Source organism: Homarus americanus, unplaced genomic scaffold (assembly GCF_018991925.1).
Source record: "Homarus americanus isolate GMGI-L3 unplaced genomic scaffold, GMGI_Hamer_2.0 scaffold47693, whole genome shotgun sequence".
Taxonomy (NCBI): domain Eukaryota; kingdom Metazoa; phylum Arthropoda; class Malacostraca; order Decapoda; family Nephropidae; genus Homarus; species Homarus americanus.
In genome coordinates, this window is record NW_024716635.1 from 362244 (window position 1) to 377873 (window position 15630).

At 37.0% G+C, this 15630-nt stretch overlaps 1 protein-coding gene across 6 annotated transcripts in view; it reads left to right on the forward strand.

Annotated features, from left to right (window-relative positions):
• The window catches only part of LOC121858185 (myelin transcription factor 1-like), a 63661-nt gene extending 58883 nt beyond the window's left edge, over positions 1-4778 (forward strand). For 5 of the 6 annotated variants that reach the window (XM_042354396.1, XM_042354399.1, XM_042354398.1 and 2 more), the window contains one exon: positions 231-4778. In XM_042354396.1, the coding sequence (XP_042210330.1) occupies positions 231-500 (270 nt within the window). In that variant the 3' untranslated portion in view covers positions 501-4778. The remainder of the gene's footprint in view (positions 1-230) is intronic. The other variant, XM_042354401.1, reaches the window with a different exon arrangement.
• Positions 4779-15630: the final 10852 nt, after the last annotated feature.

Here is a 15630-nt window from a genome sequence, read left to right on the forward strand (position 1 = left end):
GGCTGTCTCCTCAAAGAAGCGTCCATTTGTTCCTGGATTAAAGTTTTTATTGTCTAGTTTTTTTTTTTTCATAAAAGAGTTGCAGTTTAAAGGAGTATCAGTTGGCTTATCTTCAAGATAAAAATAGTAAGATGAGAAAGTAGTTTTGAGAGTGTGAGAATCGAGAGAACATATTAGCAGGGGTGTGTTTGTCTCTGGTCTTCGAGTACTAAAGTAATTTTATCCTCCAGGAGGCGGCTGGTGCTGGTGAGAGGGGAGCGCAGTTGACCGAGTATTACGAGTCGTTGCGGAATAATGTCATGTCGCTACTGGAGCACGTCAAGCTACCCGGAGGCGGCACAACGCCCACCAACGACCGCATCGGTCATGACAACTTCGACTCCTATCTCTCCAAGATCCACTCCCTCTGCACCGACAACTACTGCGAGGACTCCAGGCCCCTCTACGACAGTGTTCGCTCAGCTCTCCATGATTTCACAGTGCCCCCGACGCCCATCTGACATGACTAGGGGTACGCCGGGGCGGGGACGGCATCCTCCATGGCCGCCGCCAGCGTCCCGCCCACCCACACATACTTCCCAACCTCCTTCACCACGCCCTTCTTTGGCGTGCCGCCAGTGAACACAAGCATGGCCAACAGTGTGGCTATGGGTAACACCATGAACACCAATATGAGCAGCAGCAACGCAGCAGCCTTCACAAGCACAAGCAGCAGTAACAGCGGCGGCAGCAACAACAGTGGCATCAACAGCATGGGCGGCAGCAGGTGACGGGAGTAGTGAAGTTTCCCGCCCTCAGCTGGTGCTTCACTACAACCTGGCGTCCAACTACTCATGGTAGGACCACCCCCTCCCACACCTGCTGAACCCTCACATAATGTTGGTGTTAATGGGCGCCACCAGCCGCGTGATGATGCATTACGCTGAGCTCTGGCACCTGGTGTTATGGCCACGGTTAGTGGCACCCCTGATGTGGGGGCCTTGGTCATTCTTCTGGCACCCTTGGTGTGAGGACCTTGGTCACTGGTGCCCTAGGTGTGAGGGTCACGGTTACTGGCGCACCCAGTGTGAGGACCTCGGTCACTGATGGCCCTAGTATGAGGGCCGCAGTCACTGTGGCACCCCTAGTGTGAGGGCCCTGGTCACTGGCGCGTCCCAGGTCCTAGCCACTGCTCACCCTCTGTGTTGCCACTCCCACCACGAGCTTTAACGTCTGCGATGTTAATGTAAATAATCTAAGACATTTTCTCTGTAAAAAAATAATGTTTACCATAGGTCAAGTCGTTTGTTGGTGTATTTGAAAACTGTCTAGACAATTAGCTTGCTCTACATTGTCGAACATCTAGTATTGTGTGTGTATTCAGGAAGTCGACTTTCCAGCAAGCTAGGTGTCTAATGCGCCAAGCCAGTGTGATGACGTATGTGTTAGAATAGGGAGCTTCGATAATGTTCCTTTGCATAAAACTTTTCATTTTCTTAAAAGAGTGAGAAGTGAAGTTTACCTCGGTTTAGAACTGCTTGACGAACACTGAAAGATAACCCTTATTTTACCTGTCCAGTGGTTGTGGGTTGACTTGGCCGGCAAAGGATCCGCCTGGCAGCTCTCGACAATTGAAGGGTTAAAAGTGGTCGGCATCTTTTGGTGTTGCTTTTTGCTTCACTATCTAGTCATTTGGAGGTATTCTGGACGTAAAAATAGTTGTGTTACTGTTTTAACTATATTCAAACTATAACTACCTAGGTTTACTTATTGCCTACTAAGCGTTTACTTACACTCCAAAATCGTCATCATGTTGGTGTGTTGACATTGATATTACCACACAATATTAACAGGTTTATTTGCCACCTGCAGGTCTGTATTGTGATGCCTTATGTGAAATTCAGTAAAACATTTAGTGGGTCCATTATTATGAAACATCACAAACCTTATATTGTTCTTCACAGATGAGCAGTCTACATGTTTTCTGATGACACAAGCATAGATAATTTGGCCTCCTTATATATTCATTGTTGTTGGACAATCAAAAATACCCAGACAGGTATCCAGCTTCCTTGTAAATCTTTCGGTGAGTTTGGATGTTGTGATGAAATGTAAGATTATCAGCTATACCAGTCTAGACTTCCGAATTTGTGAGTGTTTTACACCAAGTGCATCAGTCAGTCTCTTCACTGCACCGTTTACAGTAGAGTCTAAGATTATCCGGCTGAAACAAGGAGAGATCACTGGCCACAGAGACATGCTAAGAATGTGTATCATATTCAATAATGTTGTGCTGCCCACCGTTATGAATGATTATTTGTCATGTGGATTGTTTTATTTATTTGAGGCACCAAATACTAACTGATTGTGGTTGTGAGTGAGTGCCATCCCTCAGATTATACGATATTATTTATGGAAACTTTTGTGGTGTAAAGATGCAAGTATTCATTTAATCTCATGTCACGATTTCCATACTACATTATTCGTGCTTTGTATCTGTGGTAGCAGTTGTGTTGCTGGTCTGATGAAAACTTGTCTGACAGCCATAACCCAGTAGGAAAAAGCATCAACTAGGAACTGTACTTGCTTTAGTTTACTCATTTGTAAGTAATTTACACTTACTAATACAACTAAACGTTTTCTTCCGGACTCCAGTGTGTATGTGTGTGTTACATTTTACGGAAACTGGATAAAGTTTATATATAACATAGATATTTGATACCGTATGACAGGTTAAATTATGTTAATGTAATCCATATTTAGGATTCTCTTACTCGTCAACGCTACCTGATCTTCAGCCCCCAACTCACCTCTCTTAGTATTATCTACAGCTACGCCAGCCTCTGATGGCGTCAAGGTATTACGTTCACCAGGAAGTGATGAGAGCCAGTCAGGATTTTATACTTGCTTTTCATACGTATTTCTTAATCAAACAGGTATGGAAAGCGCTAAATTTTATTTTGATTAGACAATAAGAAATGATTAGGTGCCATCGCTATTATATGGTGATAAAACAAATTCCATAAGAATGGTCAAATTCAGCACAAACGTACGGCGAAGTTAACATTTAATATAGTAAAACGAGGATGTTTACTACTGCCAGTGTGCATGAGGAGCGATTAGTAATTCTGATTTTTTTTTTTAAGTAAAATGTGATCCTACTTTGTTTTGGAATGTTTATGTACAAGTGTTATTTGAGTGGTTGTTGAGTACTTGTGTGGGAGCTGCTGGATATGACCTCATTGTTACTCTTGGATCTGAATCTGCTTGAGGCTGCTACAAGCACTTCAACCTTTCAGCTTACAAGGAACAGGGTGAGGTACTATGCAGTTGCTTCTGCAGGTGGTACTTGTGTCTGAGGCGACACATACAATACAGGGAACTTTGATCCTTCTGTTGGAAAACTTGGATAAGTTTGCTGCAATAATAGATGCCAGATGATGACCAGTATGTCATAGCTCATACTTGTTTGTTCAATCGATTTATATGTATCCAGTATGTGAGACTGTAAGACGTAACACGGAAGAAGTATTGAGAAATCTTCTTGGACAATGTGTGTGTATAATCTTAATCTGAAAAAAAGGTGTATCAGTTATGTAGGGACAATAAATGTAAAGCAGGGAGAGCGTTCTTCTCCCTTGTCCCGTGTGATAGAGAATTAGTAGGACCCCGGTGTTGTATATATGAACTCTCTCCCTACAGCAACTCTCCCTTGCTAAACCTCCCGTTCTTTCACTCCCTAGTCCCTCCATTTACCTTCTATTTACAGTGAGTGAGGGTGTAAAATTATCCCTTATAGATAGATTTTATCCGTTGGATAGACTAAACCATCAGATGGCATTAGTGTGGTATTGTAAAACAGACCAGTGTAGAAACATGGCTTCAGCGTGGAACTACTACACAAGATTTTATTAACTAAATTTCTGTAACATAATCAGGGACCACTGACAAAGGTCTGGGACAGCAGAAGATGAGTGAACATTCCATTGTGGTGTCAACACCTGCATACTCGAGAACACAGATGCAGTTCAAATTTGAAAAATTGCCAGCATACAGAAAGTAGGTGTAGGTGTCGTGAGGTTGGCACACACCACCACCAACAACAGCAACAGCGGCTGAATCTCTACAGAAGGATGTGTCGAGTTGTGTATTTTTGTAGGTGGCCATGGAATGACCAAATTTTATAATAAGTGTTGTGTCAATCCATATTACTGTGGTTGAACATCGTACGGTCAAGCTTTCTATCAGTGAATATTCTGGTTTTCACTTACTAGATGTGATATACACTTGGAGATTTCTAGAAGCCTAAAATACTCACGCTGCACAAAATGTACCAATTTCATTTTGAAGGGTCAAGATGTGATATACAAGAATTCTTGTTGGTGTATTATAAACTCTGTTATCAAACATTTATCCAATGTTAAAGTATGAGAAATCTTCAAGGATTCACAGAAGTTTTGCATGGCAATGGCTTTATATAAATCCCTGTTATAGTTCCGGAAGTAGTGACCTACAGACTGTTTTTACATCTATTGTATAAATTATGTCCCCTATGTTTTAGAGGATATCAAACACTTGTGTTCATTGTTTGTGTTTAACTCTCTGTTCTCTTCTTTGTTGTGTTGTAAAGTGACTCACCATTGCCAGCAGTTGACACTCAGTCGGTGGACGGAGCCTAGTTCTCTCAAGGCTCATGTTTTGACTTGGGGCCCACACAGTCAGCTCTGCACCTTTGGGCCATATTTTTTGTATAAATGTACCTTATCACTGAATGTATTAAACTGTCATTTTGAAATTAATGTGTTATATACCTCCCCTTCAGGTAAAACTGGTGGTTGCTCAAGGTATTAACGGAGTACTGTATGTGACACTGCCTTGAACCTTAACAATACCGGAACTGCATGGCTTGTGAAGTAACACAGGTACCATTTTGCTTGAGCTGGGTTATGGTCACTGACGTTAGATGTCACGGGCTAAAGTCACCTCCCATGACACATCCACAGAGGTAAGTAATATGGAAATTTAATTTCTTTGAAACATTGCTTGAGAAGGGACAATCTTTTCATCACATTTTGATGTTTACTGAACTTTGTTGCATTTCCTGTGCCCTGAGAAAGACCGAGTACTGTAGTAAAAGGCTTTTGAAATTTTATTCTTAACTAGTTATCCTGTTCCCAGAATATATTTTCTATTTTTTTCCCTTTGTTTCTTGTTGGCCAAATAAATTCTCGACAACGCAACCTATTTCCTTGATGTGTGTGGATTGTTTGACCTCAAAGGAAGATCTCTACAGATTTTTAAGGTCAAGTCTGACATATCAGACGGGCAGGGTTGACAGATTTTCAAATATAAAATACTTGACCAGACTTTTTTTTTTAGAACCAGGTGGAGGGGGGGATAAAATTATAGTCAAATAAAAGCTTAAGATTCTGCTGTAGTTATACTGTTGATACTGAAGTCCCAAACTTATAGGTGATGAAACTAATTACTGGAATAAACAATATTCCAAATCAATATGAAAATGTTTTAATAGGTAATTGGTCGAGTTATGGAATGTTAAATATCATCCCTCATCGGCAAAAGGTGATTTGGGGGCGCTTAAAGGGTGTAGTTTGGTGTATATAAAACATGAAAACAGCATTAATTTTGGCTGTACTCGCCATTTTAAAGCTTCCATATCAGAGGGTTGGGGGCGGGAGGTGTGGTGAGTGCGGCTTGTGGGGTACTGAGTAGTTGGGCAGGTGTGTGGAGGTACTGAGCAAGGGGTAGGTTTGTGGGGGCACTGAGCAGGGAGGTAGGAATGTGGGGGTACTACATTTCAAAATGTTGTAGTCCTTCCAAAACTCTCTGAGCATTTTCTCACCTTCAGTAGCAGCAACAGCCTGAGCGAAGGTCGTACATAAATAATTTGCTTTAAAAGCAGCAATAGCACCTTGATCCATGGGTTGGATGATAGAGGTAGTGTTAGGTGGAATGTAGACTACCTTAACATCAGGGTGCAGGTCGTCTAGGTGTGGTGGGTGTCCCAGAACATTATCCAAAATTAACAAAATCTTGAATGCAATCCCTTGTTGCAGACAAGACTCCTTGGCTCGTGGAATGAAACAAGTCAGGAACCAATCCTCAAACAGTACTAAGGTCATCCATGCTTTCTTGTTACTACGATAAAACACTGGCAGTGTGTGCTTGCTGACATGTTTGAAAGCCTTTGAGTTCTCTCAATGATAATATCATGAAGGGTTTTATCTTGAAACCAGCTGCATTCCCCCCCCAACAAAAGTGTGATTCGGTCCTTGAATCCTGGCATTGTTTTAGCCTCTTTGTGGATGTATGTCCGTTCTGGCATGCGCTTCCATAATAAGCCAGTTTCATCCACATTAAATATTTGTTCAGGCAAATAATTTCCCACCACGATGACATGATCTAGCTCCTCCTTAAAAGCTTCGGCAGCACCCACATCAGCACTTGCTGCCTCTCCACTCACCTTTACACTATGCAAACTGTGGCGGTTCTTAAACTTGCTGTGAAGGTTTGGTCGCACTCATCTCCTGCCTGCTCCTTCAGGCTTTCGAAAAGGCTTCTTGCCTTAGCCTGTAGGGTTAGAAGGCTTAAGGGTACACGCTTTTGTATCTGATCTTCCATCCACATCACAAGTAATTTTTCCAGCTCATGAATAGGACCTTGTCTTTTCTTCATTATTATAGTTCCCTTTATAGGTGCTGATCCTTTCACTACCTCACGAATACTTTCCTTGTCCTTCAAAATACAGGCATCCCCCGCGTTACGGAAGGGTTTCGTTCCCGTAAAATTGACCGTATCGCGAAATTCCGTAACGCGAAACCTATTTTCCCATTGACTCCCATATAAAACTGGAGATGCGTTCCTAAGGAATTTTTTCGGCCCCAAAAAAGTAATTCAAGCACTTTTATTAATGAAAATAAACATTTATAAACACATACAGTACAGTACATTAAATAATTTATGATATACCTTCTTAAAACACCAATTTAGGGGTTAATATTGCATAATAGTGCATTATACAGCTATGTGTATGTTTATTTGAGTGCCCCGTCATAGGAGTCCGTTTTCTCTCATTTCAGCACTCCTGAGTCGTCCGTTTTCTCTTAAACTTAAGACTGCACCAGGGACTATTAATTTTTAGTAGTGACACAGAATTTGATATTGCAACTGGGGTTGCAATTGTTAAGGCAACTTAGGTATGTCTGATTACAGTTGGAATATTCAAGATCCATTGTGAGTGATATTTAAAGCTTCAACTGTCTTTATGGTTGGTAAAACTTGTCAAGTCTGTCAGTCTGAATGGCATGTGTGAGGCCTTGTGTTTGTTAAAATTTACCCCAATTTCCGTAAGGGCGGATTTGCGGGCCGTAACTCGAAATTATTGGTCATAACTTACAAATTCTGTAAGAGCAAAATTCCGTAACCCGGGCTCCCGTAACGTGGGGGATGCCTGTAGTCGATATGGTTGAGTGCGAGAAGCCTAGGTCTCGTGAAAGGGTTGCTACCGTTTTTCCATTTTCATACTGCATTATTATCTTCATTTTCATCTCAAGTAATTGACTGTCTTTTCTTCTTCTGAGCACCACCAGCACTCTCACTTCTACGCTTGCCAGTCATTATAAAGTGAATTAGATACTAAAATAATGTCAGTACACAGCACGATCACTATCGACAACAATGACGGCCAAACACCAACTAAGCGCTCTACGGCGTGGGTGCTGTAGCCATGAGGTGATCCAGCCCATGCGACAGAAACGTTTCCGTCTAGAAAATACGCGTGTCATTTGAAAAAATTTTGGTACCGATTGAGGCAGGTTGTATGTGCGGGTGGTCGTAGGTCGAGTGTGTCGTAAGTCGAGGAGTAGCTATATATATATATATATATATATATATATATATATATATATATATATATATATATATATATATATATATATATATATATATATATATATATATATATATATATATAGTATAGAATTTTCTTTTTATGAATGCACCTTTTTACACTTGAAGACATTCCACGTACGGTAAATAATTTTTAATTTCTTTAGCTGCAGAAAATGCACTACAAAAAATATGTTGAGCATGCTTTCAAAGGCAAATACCACGATCTAAAGAGTGAAGTCTAGTAACACTTATTAAGGATGGGGCTGATCCCAAGAATGTTAATGAACATATTGAGAAGTACAGTAAGTCCTAGCTTAACGTTGTGGTTCCGTTCCTGAAAGCCGTGACGTTAACGGAATCAATTTTCTTCATAAGAAATAGATAAAATACGGGAGTTACGTTCCCAAGCCTCCCTTTGTCCCATAAAATACATTACATATACAGTACATAAATTCAATGGAATTTTTATAGAAAATAGTATACTGTACTGTATATTATACATCAAAAAAGATTAATAAACTAAATCATTTTGTATTGTACTCACTGATGGGTGGAGGTGGAGCAAGTGTGTGGTGGGTAGTGAAGAGGAGGGTGGTGAGAGGAGGAGGAGGGCAGGAGAGGAGGGTGGCTCCTCCTGCTGCCGCTCTGACTGGATGAAAGAGGGTGATGCACCGTACAAAGTAGTCCGTGACAACGTTATACCGAATCGGCGGGACGTTGTCTGAATCATGGGTATCTAAAGAGTAGCGACGTTATAACGAAACAACGTTGTCAGGGGCAACGTTAAATGAGGACTTAATTTATCTTTACAATATTGAGATTTTAAAGATACAGTAATTAAATTTTTCTAAATTTTGGGCTGAAAGGCCGGGAGAATAGGAGTAAATGAAACTCATATGCAAACAAGATTTTTATATAATTGAATAATTCAAATAAATAAAATATATTTTTCATAAAAGCTGGAAAAAAAGATATACTAATTGCATAAGAGCAATGCAAAGGGAATCTGTTACACAGTATTATTTGTAAAACTAAGTTACTTTTTAGCTACCACCCAACCAGGGGCAAAGACGTCACTTCAATGTGATGTTATAGTAAAGACAACATAAATATAGACTGTACCTATAAACTTAACAAGAATCATGACTAAAAGAAAACAATAAAACAAGGAAGCTGTCACATCTTACATTAGGTTGCACCAAAGTGACTAGACTAGATACTAAAGAAAGTATGAAAGGAATACACTGGATACCTAAAACTATCCATTAATATGGAATGAATATGTTATTTCATCTACAAACCCACACTGGAGGACATTAACAATTTTCTGGAATAAACAATTATACCTGCTGCTGTACAGTATATGTAAATAAGATGGAAGAATGTAAACTGTATGAGTGCTCAAATCCTCCTAGTTTCTTAAACATCTACAAAAATAATCAACAGGCCTCTTAAGTGGCCTACTGACACCATTTACACTAAGGATTGTCCTCTTGATTGAAAAATAATTGATTAATCTTTACAGAAAATTGCAGTAGGTCCAACATGCAAAGTAATATACAAACACCTGTATTAGATTACACAAATTTAACCCTTAAAATTTTAAGCAGAGCTGATATATGATAAAAAGAAAGATATTTAGGTTGTAGGGCTATAGAAAAATATTTATACTGTACAATACCCCTCAAAAGGAAACCTTTCTTCTAAACATATCCTAATCTCCACCCCCAAGCAACACAACTCTCATCCATATTATCACTAGTACAGTATACAATATAATTATAAGTTATTTGTTGCTAGAGTTTTACAATGAACTGTAATATCTTGAAATTAGTTAATATACCCAAGCATTATTTGGATTGGATATATGAAATACCCATTGGACTTATAAAGTTAATGATATATAAATATGTTAAAAGTCAAGGTTTAATATAATCAGCAGATTTTTAGTGACTCACTAAATACAAGCACTGACTGTAACACTACACACAAACATTACAATGCACAACTGCTTTTGAAAATATTTTCTGACAGAAAAAACAGATGAGATCATTTCTGCATATTAAAAATGTAAAGCATTATAAAAAAAACAATAACACAGTGTTCTTTGAGCTATAACTGTGCAGTACTTGAAAATAATAATTGGTGGAAGCAATAAGAAGAGCATATGAATATTCATAAACAGTTCTCAACTACACAGTTTGTCAACCAACCTTGTCTGTGTATAAAATCATTACTTCACTTTGAAAATAGTGAATAGAGAATGCATGACAAATCAATATAGTGTACAAGGAACATTTCTCTTTGGCTACTAGAGTGGCCAAAGAGAACCATCTTCTGTCACAGCAACCATGGCACATTTCTACTTCCATCATCTAAAAACTCCTTTACATTTATCATCCTCTGCAAACTAACCTTGGTCACTACATCCAATCACTTTCCTCGCTGAAGTTGTTAATTCTCTCCACTGGTTACATCACAATCGTACACCACCTTAAACCTAATACAGTACAGTATTCCCTCTTCTTGTATGTTTCTCCCACACACTTCAATCAACAAACTTCAACACCACTTTCCAGAAATCCACCTTAACAAATTACAGTACAGGTACCTCTTGATTTATGCATTTTGGTTTACGCCATTTTTAGAATAACATTTGCTGTCCATTTACACCTTTTTTTAATTTATGTGGGCTTATGTTTGGAATACCACGACCATCGACAAACATCATCATTGGGGTCGCGTTGCGTAGTATGCAGCTTCCTGCCTTGCAGTCCTCAGTGCATAGATATGGTGTCACAGAGTATTACAGTATTTTGTGCTGCAGTATACTGTATACAGCAGGGGTCCGCAACCCTCCTTTTTCCGGCAAGAAGCAGCCAGAAAGGAGTATGTATGCGGCCAGCTAAGTGACGTCTAAATTTCAGACTATGTGGCCAGTAAGACTTATTATTCCTTATATTTTGAGTGAAAATAAAAAGCAGGAAAATCAACATACTGCTGTGAGCAGACATTCAATGTGCTTGCCTTTGTGAAGAACGTGTACTGTTCTAAGCTCACAAGCAGTTACACCACAGAACTCGTGAAGGCTGCTGTAACACACTTTGAAACAACTTTTTTTTGAATTGCAAATCACATACAGGCTCAACTCTCACAACAGTTCTGATATTGTTCTGAGTATTTGTATTTGGAATTTACGCAAACTTTATTTTACTTGAATATAACACATGGAGGAAATTTTTTCTGTCATTTACAATAACATCACATCCTTTTTTTTTGGGGGGGGGGGGTTACTGTACTGTGTACTGCAGGATATATTACTACTTTATAAGACAATTTCCCCTGTATGCTTGTATTTCAGGTGCGAATCGTTTATTAAACCGTTATTTTGTACTGCTTGAAGACAATTTTGTATTCCATACTTTGTACGTATTGCTAAAAGCTGTTTCCCTAATTTCTTTACAGAATATTTAACTAGGGTGGTGACTAGTGCTATAATTTCAATGCAGAGTATGTATATGCTGAAAATGAAAGCAATGTTTGGTCTTAAATATTGGTGTTGTTTATAACAATTTTCTGACAATAAAATATAGTCCTGTATTTCTGATTTTACATTCAATTATGTGAAATGCAGTGCTGACTTATGTTGGCTTGTACACCTATGGTCAATCACTGATTACTTATACCATTAAGTGGTTGACTAGTGCATAAAGGTTGCGGACCCCTGGTAGTACAGTATATAGTATTGCATGTGTTTTGCCCTTTGCATCATACCACCACACCATCCTTTAAGTTCTCTTGGTACCAGTGGTGCTAAGAAGCATAAGGCCATCACCATTGGGATTAAGATGGATGTGCTCAAACATTATAAGAGGGGGTGAACAAACAGCTGATATTACATGTGCCCTTGAATTTAGTGAATCTACTTTACAAACTATTTGTGATAGTGCAAAGAAAATAAAGGAGAGTGCCAAGGGTAGAATATTAATCAGTGCTTCTTAGACTTCGTATTTTTCAAGTTTGATAATGGAGAGAAACGAATGAATGTTGAGCACATGGATCGAACACCAAACTCACGAAAATGTTCCCGTCAACATTATTATGATACAAGGAAAAGCCCAGAGTATTTTATATTTCCTGGTACTTGTGTACTGTAGTTTTCACTGGTATAATATTGGGTACTGCCTTATTAATAACGAAATTTCCTAATCTCCACTATTTACAGTACATTGTTTCATTTACTCGTTATTTATTTACATGACCATTATCAAGAACGTAATTATTGCGTAAATCGCGAGGTTCCTGTACACTGTACCAGCTATTCTTCTGTTGCAGACTCACCTCTCCCTAATGTGTGAGAGTGCTGGTTGTATGGCTCCAGCCAACAAACCAAAACATCCCTGGCAGCTCATAATTTTATTTATTTTTTCACTTTTCCCCATGAGACTCTGGTAATATCTAACACTTCTATCTTCTGTACATTCAGTCATATATTACATTCTGACATTCTTGTGCTAACATAGCCTCCTAATTAAAATCTATATTCAAATTCATATTTCTTTTCCAACTCACTAATGTCAATAACTTATCAAATCCACCTTTAACATGTTTTCATCTTATAAAATGCAACCTTTCAATTTCCTTTCAAGTCATTCTGAAAAGTCCATCAACACACTTGTTGCTAGCAAGTCTCTTATCACTCCATTGAAGTATACTTAATATTTTTTTACCTGACGATATTATGGCACTTTCTTACTATATAAGGAACTTTGGAAGCTCAAACTAAACTATGCTTCACTAGAAAACACACACAAAAACTATGTAGTACAAATATTCACAAAACATCAAATATATTTCATGCAAAAATTAAAAGAATTTGTTAATGTGATGGCACAGCTTAAAGTAATTTTCATCTCTTAAAAGATACTAATGAATAAAAAAAAACAGTGTAATTAGGAAATAACTGAAGATTATCACAAAAATAATAACAGGTGGGTAAAATGAACACTGCTTGGCCACCATTCATATACACAAACTAAAACATTTGGTTTTCAAAACTGCTAAGTTTGGAAGATCTATCTCTAACTGATTTTATAAGTCAAATTACTTCCTATTTCTAATTTCTAACTAATTTTGTAAATTGGCTGAATTCTCTGGTAATATTTTGAAATTCTGCCACCTAAATTAAAAGGAAGGATTGTGCAGCTCTACTAGGAAGAATGTGGTTATGGTCATGCAATGTTGTTACTGTAATATAAAACAAAGCCCATTTGTATAACAATTCTGATAAAAAGCAGACTACTGTACTAAAGTTCTTAAACACAATACAAGTTCAATAATGATCAAATAAAATAGGTTCCTTATATATATATATATATATATATATATATATATATATATATATATATATATATATATATATATATATATATATATATATATATATATATATATATATATATATATATATATATATATATATATATATATATATATATATATATATATATATATATATATATATATATATATATATATATATATATATATATATATATATATATATATATATATATATATATATATATATATATATATATATATATATATATATATATATATATATATATATATATATATATATATATATATATATATATATATATATATATATATACACACACACACAGTGATCCCTCAGTTAACGAATTACCTTCCATAAGATTCTTAACTTCGGTTAACGAGCATTCCCTCGATTAAGGAATTCCTTACGAGTGCCCCTCCACATGTTTTCGCTTGCACACTAGCTGTCATATTAGTCCGCCAATACAGTAATCGGTTCTAGGGCTTAAATTCCTAACTATTTTAGTAAATATCAAGAAGTTTGTACTATTCAAAATTTTAAAAGTCTTATATTAAAATTTTTGGTCATTTTACTAATTATTTAACATAATTTAAGTACAGGGAAACTAGTTTTTAGCGCGCCCAACAGCCTGTCAACACACCATACAGGCGTCAGTCTCTGTGTCTTTTCAGTGGAGGTAACATCTTGCTTCAGACTCTTCAACATAAACGCTTTTTTTCTGTTTCCAGTCAAATTATTGGTCATTTTGAAATTTATTTTACATATTGACAATATATAATGCAGTGCAATGTTGATTTAAAGAAAATAATCTTTAATTACACCAAGAGAACTAAAATTTTATGGGTGAAATGGCACCAAGGGGTGACTTCTCTTCCACCCCAATGCCTTCTCTTCTCCCTTCTCCTCCACCCCCATTCTAATTCCCATCATCATCATCCAGGAGCCTTCTACATACACACCTCAAAGTAAGTGTACTTTACTACCTTTTTTGTTGACCTTTAGGCAATTTTCGGTGAGCTGGAACCAATTACCCAAAAACCCATTGAAACAATGGTTTCGGTTAACGAATTTTTCGATACGAGCAACCTTCTAGAACAATTGTTCGTTAACCGAGGGACCACTGTATATATATATATATATATATATATATATATATATATATATATATATATATATATATATATATATATATATATATATATATATATATATATATATATATATATATATATATATATAATATATATATATATATATATATATATATATACATACATACTTCCTACATACATACATACATACATATATACATATATATAAGGACGATGTAGCATCAATACAAATTCCCATTACCAGAAGGCGTTGGTAGCTAGAGGGGGGCGGGGGGCATAGCTTCTCATTGGAAAAAAATAGATAATAATGATGATTGTAATGAAAATTTCATATACAGTTTCGCATTTATATAAAAGCATGTGTTTTTTTAATAATGCATTACACAGCGTTTTATCTTCATCATTAATCAACCTGCTACCACCTGGATTTGCAATTGCCCCACCCCCCTCTCCCCCATGAGAAATCATTGATCTGCCAATGTTTGGAGCTACATGTTCACTTCACCAGTGTCTTAAATGTAAATCATATAATTAAAAATATAAATACATGGCCAAAAATACCAAATTACACTATGAAAGCACACAAAAGCACATTTGATTCCTTACTATAACTAAAATAATTTATCAAAACACACATGCATGTCTTTTCCCACTATGATCCAGGCTGGCCAGAACCATCAGCAAAAATACTCATCTATTCATCAGCTGCCATAATAAACATGTTCTACAATGACATTCCCTTACTTGACTTCATAAACTGCTTTGGAAGATTTGTAATGTTTTCAATTTATACAAGTCAAGCTATAAAATCCTTTACTTGTCACATGTAAGAAGCAACCAAATGAGACACGAATCATTATAAATACAATGATCCCTTATAAAATATCAAGATAGAAAGTATTATTGGTTATATCCTTTCTCACTTCCAATGATTGAGTCTTACAGGATGGAACAACTGTTATTTGGAAAACTAAGCTGCTCACTAAGTTTTGATGCTTAAGTAAATTTTCATTATTTAGGCAATTTGTTATTGATTCTAAAGTACAGGAATACCCTAGTTAGCTCAAAGGATGCATTCTGAAAAGTCATTGTGAGTAATGAATTTGCAAATATTGGGGCAAATTTCCCCATAAGAATTAATGTAAATAGGAGGGGATGCATTCTCAGCTGGCAACTTTCACGCCATATTTTTCAATATACACTCCTCATTATCCAAGGCTATTAGAGACCAGGGTCGAACATCTACTGTAGTACCAGTAAATA